We start from the raw sequence: 18,946 nt of genomic DNA, 5'->3' as shown, positions 1-18,946 counted from the left end.
TATTTCTGTATCTAGCATGTGTCTGGTGAATCATGTCTACATTTATTATCTGCTGTTATGTAGCAAACACTCCTGAATTATATGCCCCCAGTGGGGAGGTGGTTCTGAGTTATGTAAGAAAGTATGCTCACTAAACCACAGAAAGCAAGTCAATAAGCAAGACTTTTCCCCCATCATCTCTGCTTCAGTTCCTGCTTTGAGTTCCTGCTCTCGCTTACCCCAAGGGTGGATTGTGATCCTGACATTCAAACCCAGTTCAATCCTTCATCTCCCAGTGCAGGTTAGTTGTTAACGTGACACAGGGTAGTGTCATCTAGGAGGAGTGAATCTCAATTGAGAAGATGTCTCCATCAGATGGACATATAGGCAAGTCTGTAAAGCATTTTCTTAATTAAAGATTAATTGGAAGGGTACAGCTCCCTGTGGTTGGTACCTCCCATAGACTGGTCCTAGGTGGTATAAAAAAGCTGAACAAGCCAGTAAGCAGTACTCCTCTATGACCTTTGCTTAGTTCTTGTCTCCAGGTTCCCATCCTGCTTGAATTCCTGCTTTGGCTTCCCTGAAGGATGGTCTGTGATCCGGAAATGTAAGTCAAACAAATCCTTTCCTCTCCAAGATGCTTTTTGTCATGGTATTTATACCACCAGGTAGGAAATTAACTAGAACACAGAGTAGCCGGAATTCAAACCTGGTAGTTAAGTCATGTGGATTGTGGTAGTTTTCATGATCTACAAAGCAGGTGAGCTGTTCAGAAGGTCACAACGTCTTTGGAAATAAGAAGATACATGATCACAACATAGAGAAGAATAGGAATGCTTATTCAGGTTGGAATCCTTAAAAGACCAGACATATCTTAAAAAACATACTTATCATTTATTATGTGAGTATTTCTGAAAAAATAAAGCAACATTAAACTGAGTAGGTCAGCTTTCTATAACTTTTAAAAAAAAGCAGTTGGAAAACTCAAAAAGTTATTGACGTATTTTCTTGGATGTCTCAATCAGGAATCAGAGTTTTCCATGGGAGGTGGCAGGACATGGGCTTTATACACGCTTCTGGAATGCAAGAATGAAGGAGGAGTGGAGGCTCAAAGTCCACCTCAAGAATGCAGGCACCAAGTCAGATTAAAAAGTGAAGTCAGCATAGTGGCAGGAATTAGGTACTGGCTGTAACTAACATGCCTAGGTGATAATTCTGAGGTAAAAACAAGTCAAGTCTCCTCCTTCATCAATTAAGATAAGAGATCCTCCTGATAGAGATGAAACCACTATGTATCCCTTCCCTTCTCCCCCCCTGGGCAAGTGCCCTGTGCAGTTAAAAGTACTGAAGAGACAATGAAAAAAAGTTTCAGAGCAAACTCTGCCTTGGTTACTAAGCACGCTCAATTTTCAATCTTCTGCATAGTGTGAAGTTGGTGACTCCAGATTTGAGCTGAGAGAGCATAGGGCTTCCTTTGCTGGGTAGGGAGTCAGACTCTTAAAACAATCTCTTAGCTATTGTATTTGACCTAAACGGAGTGTTCATGAGGAGGGAGTTTGGTAATTTTGTATCGTTAATTGTGAAAACAGAAGAAAAGGGGGTTCAAATGTCTGGCTGTGGTAACAGGAACCTGTGAGGTGCAAAGAGCTGTGCTCCCTGCCCTAAACTACTGCGTGGGTTGTAATCTCCCCCTTGTAAGACGCAGGGTGCTGTCGAAGAAATACAGGAGCCAGCTATAGGAGGTTCATCTGGCTTCCTGCACCACTGCTTTCTGTACTTCAGCTCAGGTTAGCCCCCAAAGCACAACATCTGGCTAAGGTGGAACTAGTGCAGAAGCGCACCTTTGCCATCTCCTTTCTTCTCGGGGCATCTTTCAGAAGATTTTTGAAGACTGACATCCATGCTTTTGGTGGCAACGGGAAAGTGGGTGACGCGTACATCTCTGATAAGTCCTGCTCACCGAAGATGCTCTCAGGTCGAAGGGCCCGCCGGCGAGTGTGCGCAGACACAGGGCACAAACGGGGCGGGGAGGAGGGGGTGTCGGAAAGCCAGAACCGACTCCTTCGCTACCCCGCGTTCAAGGTACGCGGCGGGGCGGTACTTCCTGACCCCGGAAGAGAAAGTTGTTTTGGGGAAGGGGAGCAAGAAAAAAAAAAAAGGCACGGTGAGTAAAATGAAAACTCCGAAGTTGTTCTGCTCCTTCTGGCCTTCGGTCCCTGCCCTCCTTAGGACCTTTTTGGGGCGCGGCTCCCTCCAGAATCGCACACGGTGCGACTCCCCGCGGAGGAGAGGACCGCAGGAGCACCGTCTCCCGACCCTCCCGGGAGCCGGGTCTCCAGGAAAACCCGGAGCGGAGCATCCCTGGCCGGGACACGCCCTCCGCATGCCGCCGAGTGCGCATGCCCAGTGCGCGGCGCCCGCGAGTAGGAAGCGGAGCGCGGCGGAGGAGGCGGTGGGAGGGGACGCTCACGACTGTGGCGAAGGCGCGGGACGCGGCGAGGGATCCCGCGGCTTCCACAGAACGTTCGGGACGGTGGAGCCCTTGCGAGGCGCGAGGGAGCTTGGGGCCAGCAACGAGCGCGGAGCGGGCGGCGGGCGGGGAGCAGCGGGGCGGCTGGGCGGAGCGGGCTCCGAGCCCCGGGCTCCGCGGCTCGGCGGGACACGGTTCTGGTGGTGGAGGCGGCGATGTTCCACTGCATTCCCCTGTGGCGGTGCAACCGTCATGTGGAGGCCATCGACAAGCGCCACTGCTCGCTGGTCTACGTCCCCGAGGAGATCTACCGCTATGCCCGCAGCCTGGAGGAGCTGCTGCTGGACGCCAACCAGCTCCGGGAGCTCCCCGAGGTGAGTGCCCGCCTCACCTGGCGCGTTGGCCGGGTCCGTGCGCTCCTCCGCTGACTGCTTCGCTCTGGAAGACTCTGATTAGCGGGGTCCCACTACTGCCCTCAGCCCTCCCTGTCCCCCCTTTGCTTCCCGATTAACCCCATCTTCCAATAAAAGTTGTTTTCCATTTATACCGAAAGACTTGGTTTTTAGCAAGTAGTTACATGGCGAGTGGAGGAGAAACGTTCTGGTCCATTAAGTCGTTTAGATCCACGTCTGGGGACTAACGCGGGTTAGGTGAGAAGCCAGGTAGCTCACACTGTTCCCAGCTGGGGGCGACCATGCGCCCCATCACGCCCCGGGGCGATCGGCTAGCAGCCAGTTTCTCTGGCTAGTGTCCCGGAGCTCCTCATTTTGGGCTAACGCAGGTCTCAGAGGACATGGGGACCGAGCAGCGCGAAAGTAAGCTTTAGTATCTTGGCATCTGTAAGGAATGTGCTCCTCGTCTTATCTCTGTGGGCTGTGCCCTGGAGAGATGGCGCTTTGTCCGCTTCGGTGGCCCCGTGGCCGCATTGGGGTGCTGGGCAGGAGGAGAGCTGCTGCAGGTGCCAGGTTCCCGCCGCTGGGGCACTGCGTGCGTGGACCTGTTGCGTGGTTGGAACTGCGATGAACGTGTGTAGTGGCTCCCGCTGCGAGTCAGCCCTGCTCCTGCCTTTCCGCCACCACAGAGCTTGCTTGGGTCTGTCCTATCACTAATGCCGCATCTATTCAGAGTTGTTTACGAAAATTAATCATCTTGCCGCACCGAACTTGGCCAGTGACAGATACTGATTGTGCTGCTAGGTCCGGCTGGGGTTAGACGCTGAACTTTTAACCCTTGAATTTGCCTCAGGATTCTAGCTTTAACTGTTAAAGAGGACGCATCCTTAACCCAGGTGTACGGAGGAAGTAAGCCGGTGGCAATCCAAAGGTGCAGGAAATGGAAGCCCGCTGGGAGGCCCGGAGAGAGCCCAAAGGCCTGAGCCGCGGAATGCAAATACCTTGTTTGTCCTTTGTTAACGCTGTTGTCCTGCCATTTTCAAAGAATCTCTGATCAGATGTCTGGATTGTTGGAACACGGACTGATAACAATCTCCGGTGCTGACGGAGTTTAGAAAATCACGAGTGTGTTTCTCTCAACATCTCTAGTGAAGTTCGTCTTGAATTACCTTTTCTTGGTTCCCATAGCCCCCCTCTGTGTATTCACAAAGCTTACCCTCACTCGGATCTCTGCAGAGCACCCCTCCCACCCCTTAATTTAATTCAGCAGAAAAACCATCCGGATCCCTCAGGCATGTATTATTTTGCAGGCATTTTCAAACACATGATCTGGTTTTTTTTCCGCTTCGCGGTATTTTACTTAAGTGGGAAGCTCATTGCTTTAAGTTGTATAATTTTTGAAATGTAGCAAATGTTACTTAATGCTTTGCAAGGGATTTGAAATAAAGTTACTAAAAGATTTAGTAAAAAGCTCTTGACTATTAACTTTGCAGTGCTTTCTGTAGACTTTGGGTTTATTGTGGAATTGGAAGCTTTCTTTGGGTTGAATTGGCTTTTCACTCCCTTTTGGAGTTTGTGAGTTTTTCTCTAATGCTGGAGTTTTTTTGTTTTTTTGTTTTTTTTGTTTTTTCTTGGCGTAGGAAATTCAGAGTTTTGGAAGTGTCAGGCATTTCTGCAGATGGTAAATGACAACTCAGAGACTCAAAATAAGGTCTGATGACATTCTGTAAACACACTAAATAAACATTTCGAAACCTATGGGTGGTGGCCTTCCTTATTGCTAAGTATTGCTCTAATAACCTTAAATCAAGGCCCTGCAAAATGGATTCCTCTCTGTCTCATTTCACCCAGACTGTTGGGTTAGTACATGCCAGACAGGAACAGCAGCTACCTTGAAAGTCTGTCTGTTTCCTCAGCCTTTCCTTGGGCTAGCCATTGTTCATGTTGGAGAGCACGTAAGTCATTACTCTTGCTCCCTGGAGCGTCTGGCTTCTAACTCCAAGCCCCTGTCTGCTCAGCACCATATCACCCCTCTTGCTGGAAAGCTTCAAAGGTTCTTAGTGTGCTGGCCATGCCAGCTGTCTGGTTTATTGCCTGTAATTTGGGAGCACATCCGAAAGGGAGGTCTGCACTCTACCTGGGCAACAGGCTTTGGGATAATGATAGACACCTACACTCCACTGAAAGGTCTGCTACCTCTCATTTGCTCCAGCATTTTCATTTACAAATTGAGACACAGAATTGCAGTGATTTCCCCCCCCCCCCCAGGGCTCTGCACTTTGTTAGATAGATGCAGTGTCTGGATTTATTGAAGTGTCAGACAACTGCAATCACACTGAACACAGGATGAATCTGGCCTGTCTGCTTCTCATGCCCATGAAACCCTAGCTGTTTAGTCCCTCCTTTTTTGAGTCATGTGACTTAAACTTGGCCTTGTTAAACATTTATTGCGGTACCATTCCTTACTAGTTATTAGGAATATAGACATTAAAGAAGCTGTGATTCTTATGAGCTGTTCCCAGTCTTGTGGGGAGACATGACTTAAATGCTGGTGTGAGGATGAGGTGGAGAGGGTACCGCCTCTCACCAGCCTGCCCGCCAGCCACAGACATGTTGGTAATAACTTACCTAATGTACTACCCAGGAGCAGTCGAGCATTGTGGTGGATTCTCAGCAGTGCAGGTCAGGACCCTCGTCTTGAGCTTGCCTTTGGTCAGGTGACAGTCATTCCATCTGACTGCTGTTAGATTCATCTGGCTTCAGCTGTCCCTGCGCTAGATTCTTCTGTTGTCTGCACTAATAATCTCACTCTTCGCTCCTTGAAGTGTCTGCCTGCCTCTGTTCTCCCCTGTAAGCATGGAGCCCCAGCCCCGTTCCCAGGAGGTCTTGCTCAAGACACAGTTACTTTTCTAGAATTTTCTGTCGTCTCCTCTTGGCCTTTCGCTAGTCTGTTGATTGTCCGATGGAAGCATTTCAAACACCAGTCCCCCCACCCCTCATTCTCTCTCATATTTTGACTTATTTGATTTCTAGTTTTAGGATACTTATGACCTAGGGTCAAACATGCTTACGTGTTCCTTGTCTGTCTACCCAACTAAATCATTACCTCCACAAGGGCGGGGGCATTCATGGCTGAACTTAGGCCACTATGTGGTACATCGTGGGCCCTCAAGTGCTTGTCCCTGCAACAAAAGTATCTAGCAGCAATGAACGAGTCCTCATGCGCAGAAGACTGCCTACCTTCTTGGCCATCGTAATTCCCTTCCTGTGACCCGACTTACAAGTCTGTAGAAACTAGTAAGTCATCCCCCTTTCATTCAGAATCACTTGTCTTTCCTTGGAAGGTGCTAGAAGGCACTTGACCACCTTTGAAGTAAGTCTTGTACTCTATGAACCTTTGCCAGGAATATGACTTCAATTGTAGCCCCTGTAGCTTGCTGTGGCAAGGGGCTGCCATCCCTGTTCAGAACCAGTTAGTCATGTTTCAGTTAGGTTTTCTTGTTGGAAGTGGTATTTCTCCGTGGAATTCTAGTTCTGAGGGATGGGGCATCCGCCGCCCCCCCCACCCCCCACCCCGTTTTCAACTTTGACTTTCCCTCTCCATCTGTCTTGTCCCCACAGCCTGTTTGTTTTTTTTTTTTCCCCAAATGCCCTCTTTCCTCTCCGTCTCTCACACCCACCCCCTTGGGTTCATCTGCATCCATGTGACCTTTCATCTTTTACCAAGGCTCTTTGGGCCTTGTCTTGTAGGGACAGCATGGCCCACATGTTGGATTTAGATAGTTGAAGACAGGGTTCTGTCTTTCGGATACTCTCTGCCAGCCTTACTTTCTGCAGATGTTAGGATTAGCGCCTGCTTTATAGGGTTAGTCCCAGGCTTTGGAAGACCACAAGTGTGAGGGCTTTCTAAGTACCCTGGCAGGAACTGCTTAACTCTAGTTTAAAGAACCCCTTCCCCTTTGGGAGTTTGTTAAACCCGAATTAAGTTTTTGATATGATTTTTAGCAATTAAAAAAGAAAAATCACGCATCCTGAAATGTCCAGAGGACTTTATAGATGCGTAATTATTGCATAGCTTTCTCTGAACTCTCCTTTTATTGTTTATAGCTAATGAGGGAAGAGTAGATGTGGCTGTATGAGAGTCAGGTGAGGTCTGGAGTTGGAAGAGCAGAGAATCTACTGTGCTTCATCAGAGAGACATGACGGAGAGCGGAAGGGGTAACGGCCTCTGTGCTGTAGTTACTCAGAATTAAACCCAAGGGCCCGCACCTAGTTAATATTATTTAATACATTGTGAGCAGCCGAGTAGCAACTACAAAATTATTTAATTGCTGTGTGATGTCAAGCTATTGTTGAGGTCTCCTTTCTTGTCTTTATTGTGTTTTTAGAGTTATTTTACTTCATAGTTAATGTGAGAGCTAAGGCATAGGGTTGATACACATGTATACTTAAATGAGTGTATAATAATGAACTCAATTATTCAATAAAAGACCAATTACACATTTAAAGAACGTGAATCCAAAGGGGATGGAAAGGCATGTTTCCCTTACTGGTTAGAGGAGCAGTTCAGTTCTCAGTCATCCTGGTATTACTATACAGTTTAGCGCCTCATTGCTTTCTGGGCTGCTTCACGCCTTCCCCATAGAGTTCCTTAGTCCCTGCACTCAGGTGAGAAAAGCAAGCTAGAGAAGCTGTAATTTTCCCGGGTTAGTAGAGATTAGAGTCTAGGAAATAATTTAGATAGGATCTGTGACATGATTGTTATACCCACCCCTCACAAAGTCTCAAACTTTGTAGTAGGCTCTTTACACAGATCATTTTCCTTACTCAGTGTAACAACCCATGTTAGCCATTAGACTTCCAGTTTTTCAAATGCAGGAGAATGCTGAAGAAAGTTCAGAGGGTGTGAACATTGGACTCACCCCCACCCCCCCCCACCCCCATGAGTGACCTGCCTGGGAGGCGGGGAAGGCTGGCTGGCACTGGGGACATTTAGGACCTCTACTGGAAGCTGATAGAGCTTTGAGGAGTTTCAGTTCTGGGGGAAATGAGAAAAGGCTTTAGAGGTGGTGATTCAGAGTGGGTGAGAAAGAGGGAAGAGCAGGTGTGGAGATTGGAGGGGCCACTTGAGGGTGGAGGCCAGCAGCCACACTATAGTGGGGTTGAACTTGCCCTGTTAGCAGCAGAGGCTGTCGGTTGGCATCTTAGGAAGGTGATTTCTGGGGGGTAGAGAGGACCATATTGGGAGATGAGTCAGGAGCCCCTCCATGGTGTAGCCAGAGGAATGATGGCGTATTTGTAGGAAAAATAGGAAGAAGGCCCTGAGATGTTCACTCCTGGAGTTTGTCTCTGCATTACCTTCCTGTCATGCTGACCCAACTGGGCCTGCTTTTCTTTTGTTGATATATTTCCTCTCAGTGTGGGGTGCCTTCATTCAACCAAAACGTTGTTAGTTTTGTATGTAAGCTTTGCCTTGGGAGGAAATTGGCCACTTAGATGTGTTGTGGGTAGGTAGAATTTGTGTATCTTTTTCTATTTTTTGGTAAATGTAGTTATCATGTTTATAAGAGTATGCCCATAGTGACCCTGGTAACTTCATGGGCTGTGTTTTTGTAAGAAACACGAGTACATCTATGTGTGTGTGTACTGTGCCAGGAAGTTTCAGTAGACTTGGGATTTGGGGGGTTAACACACTGCTGGCTTCATAGGATGTCAACAATACTAGTAGGACAGTCTGGAGCACGGGAGAGGGAGGGCTGCAGTGTCTCAGGTAGCTAGGGAGAGCTACAGTCGACTTCCTCCCGATGCGATGCGATGCCCAGGGAGGTCACAGGCAAGGCTGACAGGTGTGGATCTCCATCCCAAGCGCAGGCCTAAAGGACTCTGTCTTCTGCCACAAGCTCTGCAGGAAGGGCGCTGAAATCACGGGGCAGGCCTTAGTAAACACACAGAGGACTCTTCTGGATGGCCATTAACTTTCTCTTAGGTGTAATTTAGTGGACAGGAATGGTAATTTACTGTTGCATGTGGTATTTTAGAAGATCTAATGGTGTGTGTGTGTGTGTGTGTGTGTGTGTGTGTGTGTGCGCGCGCACATATGTGTGTGTAGTTTAAAATACTCTGGAGTCCTTGAAGGAAGTTTACTCCGATTATTGTTGGAGAGTGTACTCACAGAGGCTATAACTTCTAGACTCCAGAGATTTGACTCATTTGGGGGAAAATGGTATTTTTTTGTTTCTAAGAATGTCAAGGGATAGAATTACCTCAAGGAGTGGATTTGCCTCCTTTGGGCAGAAGGAGATGTACCTAATTATGGGGTGCTCTAGATGATTTCTTGATGGTTTGGCTAGGTGGGACCACGGTGGCCCCTTATTGCCACAGTTCACACCCGCCTCTTTGGGCGGGTCAGCTTGAGCTGGAGGTAAGAGCTCTAGCTTAGATGAGCAGTTGTGAGGGCTGGGAAGTAGCTTCTAGACCCTCAGGATGTGACGTGAATTCGGGCTGTTTGACTTGATTCGGAAATGCTGGCTACACACCTCTAGATTCACGCTGTTACGCACGCTGGCCTGAGCGTGGGCTGTCATCATCCTGCTTGGGTTTTCTGTGTTCTCTGCTTGAAATGGTTAAAGAAAGAAGGAAACCCACTTCCCTTGTAGTGATATCGCCCATTAGTTGGTTTAGGTTGCTTTAAAAACCACTGAGTTAGGGAGACAAGTTTAGCATCCAGGAATTCCTCCTGTAGACAAGCGTCCCGTGCAGGTGAAGACCAAGCTCCTCTGTGTGCTTTGGAAGAGCTCCTTGCCCTGCTTTCTCCGCAGCTGAGCTCAGAGGACCTGACAGCGGACAGGGCGTGGCAGACAGCTATCTTTTGCAAGATGACACAATGCTGGGTTAGGAGAAAAGAGTCTGAGTTGACACTGTCCTCTTTGGAGAGCAAGGTGACAGTGGCATGAAGGGTATCTGGCAGCACAAAGCCTGGGTGTTCACTTGGTGTGACGGCCGTGTGAGTCAGCCTAGCTGCTGTCCTTCACACTTTGCCTTCTTGTGTGGGCCTGAATCGCTGACCTGAAGAGGAAGTAAGCGTGGCAGTTGTGAGATTGTCCTAGTTGTGACACTTTACATGAGCAGCTTATCTGCAGTGAACCTGTGCTTCATTCTGATCATCTTTGGAAACAAAGGAATGACAGCCCCTACCTGGTACGGTGGGGTGAAGATTAACTGCGTTAACACCTGTACAGTGGTAGAACAGTAGTTGGCAGATAGGGAAATACAATTTTATCCTTATCCATATTGTTTAGTAAGAGAGGCCCAAAGACCTTCGTTGTCCCCACCTTTGACTTCTCTCTCCATACTTGGTGAGAGTGGTCTAAGACCCAGACGGAAGAGTGCTGACTCTGTAAGTGGCCTCCCTGCGCTCGCAGGGTGAGTTTGGCCACATTCTTGTGATCCACTCTCTCTGCCCTTTTTGCAGCTTAGCACCCATGCTGCACAAGAGCTAGCTGCCCTGAGTCACTAACGCACCATTCCGTGGTGTGTGCCTTCCTGTCAGGGACGGACCTGTGCTGCCGTACCGCTCTCTGTTGCCTGGACTGTGGCCTCTGATCCTACTGGACAGAGATCAGGAGAAACCTTCCCCTGGGAAGCCGTCCTCCTTCTCGGGGGGGGGGGGTGTCTCAGGAGTCCACCGATAACCACTCCTGACTGCCAACATCCCTGTGTTCCTTCAGAGCAAGTGATGGAAGCTACCCACCTCCCAGATTTTGTGTTCGCTTCTGCTGTTCATTAAAGTGACTAGCATAGAGAAGACATAAACTATGTGCTTGAATGATTTTCCTGAGAAGTCTGGGACCCTTTTCGGGGAGTGAATGAAGTTTAAAATGGGTTTTGAGGAGCGGGAAGATAGCTCAGCGGGTAAAGTACTTACCACCCAAGCCTGCCAACTTGAGTTTGGATCCGCGGGACCCATGAAAAGCTGGGCATGCAGTAGCACATATGGCTTTCATCCTAGTGAACTTCTGCCAGGAGATGGGAGGTGGAGGCAGGAGGCTCTCCTGAAGTTTGCTGGCCAGCTAGCCTGGCACACACAGCAGCAGGAAGTAACAAGACCTTGTTTCAAACAGGACAGCAGTCAGGGACTGACTCTTGGAGCTTGTCCTTTGATCTCTATCACTCGTGTTTGTCTCTGTGCGTCTCTCTCTCTCTCTCTCTCTCTCTCTCTCTCTCTCTCTCTCTCTCTCTCTCTCTCTGTGTGTGTTTGTGTTTGTATGTCTCTGTCTGCCTGCCTGCCTGTCTGTCTGTCTGTCTGTCTGTCATATACTTACATGTACACACAGAGTGGGTTTGATTATACCTGCAAATGAGAGCCCAGAGATTAAACCAAGAAGCACTTCGCTGTCAGCAGTCCCTGTTGTATGTATGGTTCCATGGTGGTGGAGGAAAAACAGCATTGACTTAGGGGACAACTTTAGGTTCTTGTCATTACCCAGTTCTCTTATATGAATGATAGAGGGTGTGGTTAATGTAAGGCCTCTTTGGGTTCTGACTTTCTTAGATGCTAATTTCACAAGTCGATCTCCCAGGAAGACCTTTCGGAGAGCCGTGCCATAGTTCTGCACATGCTTCGGGAGGTATTTAGTGAGGCTAGTGGAAACACAAATTATTATAATCAGGGGTTTGATAATCAGGCAAAGCTATTCCGAACGAGTCTTTTCTGTGGTCAGTTGTTGATTCCCAGGAAGAAAGATGAGCAGATTTTCTCTGGTTCATCTGTACCTATCCGCACACATGTGCGCCTGCGTATCTCTCCCCGGCCCACACATTCATTTTGCGTCTTGCCTGTCAGTGGTTTGTCTCTTTTAAAGCTGCAGGGATCTGAGGAATCTGACCAGGACTTTGTGTGTCTTTAGGCTGGCTTGGTAACCAAGAGACTGTATTTGGGAACTGTAGTTAGGGGACTGATAAATAGGATTATCAGTGGATCAGGGTCAGGTCGTGGCTCCGTGCTTCTGAGGAATAGTGTCAGCTCTGACAGGGTGTTGGTGCTGCACTTCCGGGCATCCCAGCAGGCCCTCGGCCTCCTTCCCTGCTTCCCCACAGGACTTACTGCGTGCAGTCTGCACTTCATTCTTTCCAGTAGGGCAGGTAGAATTTTTGTCTCTGGAACTTTCAGGTAAGCCAGATAAACAAATAGCAAATCTCCCGATAACCAGAGAGCTACAGCCGAGAGTAAGTCTCTCACAAGGCCCCCGCAGGAGAGTGACACTTGTCCTGACGCACAGTGGGCCACCATGCCCGTGCAGCAGAGGCTCTTTAGAGTCTTGGCCCGAGAAGGGGTAACAGTGGGAAGCAGAAGTGACAGGTTCACTTGTCTGTCACCAGTTGGTGTATGACACATGGTCAAGTGTGAAATCTTGCTGATTTACAGAGGACCGGATAAGTGGATTTAGCCGTATAGGACCCAGACGAGTGTGTGAGTCATGGTGGGAATTTAAAGAGACCTAGAATTAGGGAGGGGGAGCCGGGGAGAGATGTACAGGGACACTGAGTGTGTTCTGGTCCTGTGTCTCAATCTACTTAAGCTCTTTCTGTGATTAACACGCTCTGTCCGCATACAGCCTCGTCCTCATTTCACATAAGTAACTTTTCCTTACAGATGAGGACACTGGGGACACAGAGACGATCCTCCCCCCAACAACTTGACACCCAACTATTAAATATCGACGCCGGCATTTGAAGACATAGGGTCTCTCAAGAGTTGGGTTGTTTGACCACTGCATCTTTCTGCCTCAAGGTCAAACACATCAGAAGCCCCTGCTGAGCCAGGAGTCCCATCTGTTCTGTAAAGGGCAACAAAGAGACTCATGATGTTTGGGCTATTTTTGCATCATTAAGAAAAAGAGCACTGAGCTGAGAGATCATTTTCAGAATCAGGTCACTGAGTATTAATGAGCTCATTCATGCATAACCTCTCAAAGATGAATGGCGTCCATCCCTGGGTCAGGAATTCTCACTCACCTTCAGGAGGTAACTTACATTTGAGTCCTTACCCGCTTTTCAAGGTAAAAGTGATTTTGTTAGGAACCGTGATGGGAACCATGAGCTCTGGCCTTCTCAGAGCGCTGCTCCACTGTATCTGTCTGCGAGTACTGATTGAGGTTGCATTACTGTTTGCATGAAATCAATAAATTGGCATGAGACAGTTTTTAGTCCTGACCATGCCTGCTCACATCATAAAGTGTGTCCTGCTGTACTTCCTGGCAATGCACATACTTTTGTACTGCTACCATTGCGTGCCGTGAGTGAATAAAATGAATGTTTTGTAGTTGCATTTGCTGTGACAAATAACCTGGCAGATACAACTTGATGAGCAAAGGTTTCTTTCAGCTCCTGGTTTCAGGATCTCATTCTGCTGGAGCAGGGATGGCAGAGGGAGCATTGTGGAGACTATGAAGCAGAGAGAGCTGGAGTCAGGGTCAAGGGGGTGCCCTTTGTTCCCAGCCAGGCTCCACCTGTAAAAGCTCTGCAGCTTTCAGAAAATCTCCACTGTGGAACAAGGATGGAACAAACATACACCCGCAGGGGATGTTTCAGATTCAGATCAAGCCACTCGGATTACCTAATAGTTTATTACATTTACACGTCTCTGTTTTCCATAACTGTTCTAAAATGGCCAGGTTTGGGACTGCAATGTGTGCCCAGTGTTTTCCCTTCCCTTGCCTTCCCTTGCAGTCCTGTTTTCCTTTCCCCTTCAAGACAGGGTTTCTCTGTGTAGCTCTGGCTGTCCTGGAGCCCTCTCTATAGCCTAGCCTGGCCTTGAACTCAGCCATTCGTCTGCCTCTACCTGCTAGGATTAAAGATGTTTGTCACCACTGCCCAGCTATGCCCAGTGTTTTCTATAACTATTGTGATTCACTGAGATTGCCCAGGGGCTAAAGACAAAGCTATAACTTTCCAACTTTGCCTTCCTTTGACTCTTCTTTAGTAGCTTGTGCTATAAAAGAGAATCCACAGGAAGATGGTTTTGGAATGTGAACATGGCAGAGGATATTTGCTTGTGGTACATAATTCATTGGCTCTTCTAAGAAGGTTATGCTCTACAGAGTCAGGTTTAGGTCTGAGGTCGAGGGGAGGCATCAGGGAAGTCATGGTTTCTGGGCCCTGGCACTTACACACACACACACACACACACACACACACACACACACACACACACACACACACACACACTTAGTCCTGCCTAAGACTTTGACTACAAGTAACAGAAGTTCTCCCGCTGGTTAAAGAGGCTTTAAGTGACTTCACACTACCTGAATGGTTTTAGGTCAGTAGGTCACTTGCGTTGCATGGTGGCCTCCTAAACAGAAAGGGAAGGCATGGCAAAGTCACCGACTTGTAGCCATCAGAAAGCCTGGGGTTGGCAGTGCCTGGCTTCTCCATCCCACTTTTGATGAGAGTGGCTGGGGGGTGGGTAGGTGTAAGGAGGGTAGGAATGGTGGGTGTGTGGCTGTGTCTGGGCTTTTGCACACACCTGTCCTTTCCATGATGGAGGAGCAGGTCGCTTTTGTTCCCTCTCATTTAACTCTGTCTTCTGCCAGAACCACAGAGACCAACTGTTGAGAGAGAATCCTTAGCAGAGATGATTTCTTTTTCAGATTGTACAAAACGAAACAGAATGACTGTGTATGTAGAGCTTCCCCTAGATTTTATTCTCACCAAGTGCCTGGGGGATTCTGAGGAGAACAAAAATTAAGTAAGCAGGTGACTATAAAATATCCAGACCACTCAGCTTATGTATGGCTCATGGGATTTCCATGTCTGCCTGTGCTGTCACTTCTGCTCCCAATGCACCTGTCCTGTGCCCATGGCCCCCCAGTCCACAGCCCAGGCGTGTCTCTGCCCCCCAGCCACTCTGGGTATGCGTGAGGGGGAGACTGGGCTGTGCACCTACTTGTTTTCTACCTGGTTGCCGTCAGCTCTGTTTATGTGTACCTGTCTCAGGCATTGGGAAATTCAGAGCTTGAATCACAGGGAAAACACAACACATACACATGCACACACACACACACACACACACACACACACCACTGTACTGAAAAATGTCTTTATTTATTTATTTGTTTGTTTGTTTTTTCCTTCAGATAAACTCCTTAGCCTGTATTCTAGACCACCTATGCTGGGATCCCTGCCTTCTTAATCCATCCCTGTTTTCAGCACGCTTTAAGGATTACCTGGGTTTACCTTACTTTCTATTGCTGTGGTAAGGACCATGACCAAAAGCTACATGGAGAGGAAAGGGTCTGTGTTACCTGGAAGGTTACAGTGCACCATTGAGGGAGGCCAGGGCAGGATCTCGGGGAAAGGATATGGAGGCAGGAACTGAGGAAGCTGAAGCCAAGGAGTGCTGCTCACTGGCTTGTCTCTCACCGGCTGCAGCCTCACTGTGCTTTCTTATATAACCCAGGACTTTCCACCTAGGCGTGACACCGCCCACAGAGGGTTGGGCCCTCCCACGTCATTCATTAGTCAAGCAAATGCCCTACAGACTTGTCTGCAGGCCGATCTGATGGAGGCATTTTCTCAGTTCAGGTTCTTCCCAGGTGACTCGCTTTTGTCAGGTTGACAAAAAACTCAACCAGTACAAGACCCGATGAGTCTTGCTTCTGCGCAGCCTGCATGTGCCTACTGTATGCTTTCTGCAGCACTGGTCCAAGGCAGCCATACTCATAACAAATGTTTGCTTGCTATCCACCTGCGCTGGGGAAGCAGGGGTGTTGCTGAGTCAGCAGATCCTGCTGGCAGAGGGTCAGCAGTAGCACGGAGATAACACATCATTAGTCATGTTGACAGAAGGACGTTTCCGCCCCTCCTTGCCTCTTAGCAGGGGCGTTAATGAGGAGCAAAATGGCCAAAAGGCAGGAAGTGTTTCTGAAGCCATTGCCTTTGCTGTCCACATGCCAGATAACCCTCCCCCCCACCCCCCAAAAAAGAGTTAAGGGAAACCACAGGTATATTTTTTGAAATACCAATAGTAGCTGTGTTGGAGTATTCTAGCTGCACTTACTCAGAATTCAGTCCTTAGGTCAGCTTGATGTGGTATGTGGGATTTTTTTTTTCTTTAATAAAGCTGACACTGAAGGCTTTCTGAGGGTGGAGGTGGGAGAAGACTAGGCCAAGGTTAATGTACAGTCTGCCAGACTCCAAAGACAGATGCTTTTGCATGTTAATTATGAAGGTCCAACAAGGAGTGGCCTTGTAATCTTTGTGCTACTGGATGTGAGTTACTAGGTCATGGAGATGCGAGAGTTGCTCTTTTCAAGGGTCTCAGCATCTGAATCAGACTGCTGGGTAGATCCGGCTGTGAGGAAGCCTGGCTTGTGGAGCCTGCAGCAGATTCTTTCTGGAGGTCCTGGGCAGCCTGGGAAAGGGCAGGGTACACCACAGAGCCGAGAGTGAAGGCGCACCTTGTTTAAGGAGAGGGTTGGAGTCCCATCCTGGGTCACCTGGAAGGCAGGTAAAGTTGTCTAGCTTTGGTTCTGTGGGTGAAGGAGTGTCTTGTAAGACGTGCACTTAGAAGCCATGTCCTAATAGCAAGTCATGGATATCTGAGGAGAGCCAGGATAAAGATGGAAGCTAAGCAGGGACAGGGTCTGGGGATTAGTTAGATTTGAGACATAGGAGCTTGGGGGAGTCCCTGTAACGGGGGTTCTCAGTTGGAATGCTTACCTCAGAGTCTGAGGAAAGGGGCAGGAGGACCTAGAGAAGGAAAAGGTCAAGGTCACTTGTCTCATGGTGCAGCAGCCTGCTAGGTGAGTGAGGTGGGGTTGGACATGGGGGCTTCTGGGAACTGGAGGTGGGGGATGTATTGTTGGATACATACACAGCCTTGAAGAGGCCAGCCTCTGCTGCTCATTTTCTTTGGAGTGGTCTGCTCTCCAAGCCCGAGATAGAGAAAAGTGGACGTGGGTACCAGGCCCACTTACGTGAGAGTGGGCGGCTGGATAGCCGGGGTCCGACCTTGCAGGATTCTGGTGGACAGGCACTTGGGATGCTGTAGGCTGGGCAGAGAAAGAAGGGAGTTGCAGTGAGAAGTGAGTGGTCAGAGTGAAAGTGGAACTGGTTGCCATGGGGCGAGGCCACATCAGAGGCTATAGCCAGACCTGAGATATTGAAGTTGACAATTTGTGAAAGGGAGGGGAAGCTCTGGGTAAGGCCAGGATTGTGACTCATGGGTAGATGGCAAGGAGCAGACAGGGGGTGTGGTGGCCATTGCCCTTAAGAAAGGCCAGGAGTGGCTGTGCTTGCTCTGTGGGTGGGTCAACTCCACCATGAGCCACAAAGTCATGGAAGGGCCAGGTGGGCAAATTATAGTATTCCAAGACCTAACTATAGCCAGACCTGTGGCAAACCCAAAAATCGTCATCTGCAGGGGCCAGCTCCACCTGTCTCACCCAGCATGGCCAGGTGGGAGTGGGTGTCTGTCCCCACCCCTTGAAGCTGTCCCTGCTTCCCCACCCTGCCCTTCATCCTTGGAAATAACTTTAGTGCCATAGTTGCGGAAGTGTCCTGACTTTGAAGCATTCAAGAACTTGAAATGGACAGCCATTGAAGAATTTGGAGAGGCACCGTGGTCTGTATGAGACCAAGTTAAGTTGGATTTTAAGTCCGGGGGAGGGGGCGAAGTGGGTGATGCTTGTGAGTCAGATACAGAGTCTCGGAGCATCTTCCCATTTTTGGTCATCTCATCTGACTTGGAAGATAACTCAGTAGCTAATTAGTTTTCAGTAGGAGCTAATAGGGCTTGATTGTAATCTGAAGCCTGGGGCTCCAGGGAACTGTAGACTGGGTGCTTAGCCTTTTTGCCCCTTCCGAGGCCTTTTAAGCTCTCTTCTTTCTTCATGTTGAGAGCCCCTCTTTGGCTCTCCAGTTTGTTTTTAAAGATCTGTGTGGTTTTTTTTTTTGTTGTTTTTTTTTTTTTTACATTATGTGCTCATGCGTGGGTTTATGTTTGTGAGTGCAGCTGCCCACGGAGGCCCGGGGTGTCCAATCCCCTGGATCTGGAGTTACAGGTTGTTGTGAGCAGCTAACAAAGGTTCTGGAAACTGAACTCAGGTCCTACTCAGGAGCCTTGCAACTCTCCAGCCCTGAAGCTTGTTTCTTGGCCCGCCCCCCACCCCCCAGCTTGTCCACAGCATTTTCTCCCTTAGCGTATTTTCTTCTTCATTTGCACTCTGATTTGTTTCTTTATAGAATTTAGCTCAAGGTAGTTGGTAAAATGTAGGTCAGTTTTGTTTTTCTGTAATGATTCAGTACAATTTTGTACTCTATTTCCTGAGTGTGTTTGAACTCAGTGAATTAACTGAGGTGTGGCCGTGGTGGGGAGCTGTTTCTTTGAATCAGCAGCTGAAAGTGTGGACATACCTCAGTTGATGCCTTGTACCTGAGTATGGACACTTTGTGAGTTTATTCACATTTCAGAACAGTGTTGAAACTCCTTAGGGATTATTCTTCGGCTGCCAGTGCATGTCACTGGCCGTTTGAAAGGACATTCGATGGTTGGGTCAGAGAACTGAGTGTAAAGAGGCAGGCTCTGGGTCAGCTTGGGAAATGTGGTCGTGTGCTAACATGAAGTCATGATGCTCTGACTCAGTGATCGGGAGACACACAGATACTGGACTGCTGTGGCCTGCTTGGTAGAGCGTACTGCCCACTTCCTCCTTTTCAACATGTCTTTTAAAGAAATTTGCTTTCCAATATGATGTCTTTATTAAGGGACTAACAATTAAAATTTCCCACTACCAAAGACAGTTTAGTTAGTTTTTTGTTGTTGTTGGAGATAAATGTGCAATTTTTTGTTGTTGGTCTTTGGAAATCTGAAATAATTGTGAACTTGGTTTGCTATTCTCCAGAGGAGGAATCTTGGGGAGATGGGTTCTCCTAAGAGGTTTTAAACAACAATGTGTGTGGGTCCATGGCCGTGGACAGTTAAACTGGGCTCATTGCCAGATCTCTTGAATTCTTGTTAAATGAACAGCTGGGTTGCCTCTCTCTGGCTGGTTAGTGTAGGACCAACACAGTGGCTTAAACTGAGTGCTTTGTCAGGAAACAC

At 48.4% G+C, this 18,946-nt stretch overlaps 1 protein-coding gene across 2 annotated transcripts in view; it reads left to right on the top strand.

The window, feature by feature from the left end:
• The first annotated feature begins 2,431 nt into the window (after nucleotides 1-2,431).
• Lrrc1 (leucine rich repeat containing 1) overlaps nucleotides 2,432-18,946 on the top strand; it is a 112,619-nt gene continuing 96,104 nt past the window's right edge. The window contains exon 1 of one of the 2 annotated variants that reach the window (XM_021206419.2): nucleotides 2,432-2,823. In XM_021206419.2, the coding sequence (XP_021062078.1) occupies nucleotides 2,665-2,823 (159 nt within the window). In that variant the 5' untranslated portion in view covers nucleotides 2,432-2,664. Of the gene's footprint in view, nucleotides 2,824-3,230; nucleotides 3,265-18,946 lie in introns of those variants that run through there. The other variant, XM_029543245.1, reaches the window with a different exon arrangement.

The sequence above is a fragment of the Mus pahari genome, chromosome 10 (genome assembly GCF_900095145.1).
Source record: "Mus pahari chromosome 10, PAHARI_EIJ_v1.1, whole genome shotgun sequence".
NCBI classification, from domain to species: Eukaryota; Metazoa; Chordata; class Mammalia; order Rodentia; family Muridae; genus Mus; species Mus pahari.
The sequence above is the reverse complement of the archived record's forward strand: the minus strand, read 5'-3'. Positions and strand labels throughout refer to the sequence as shown.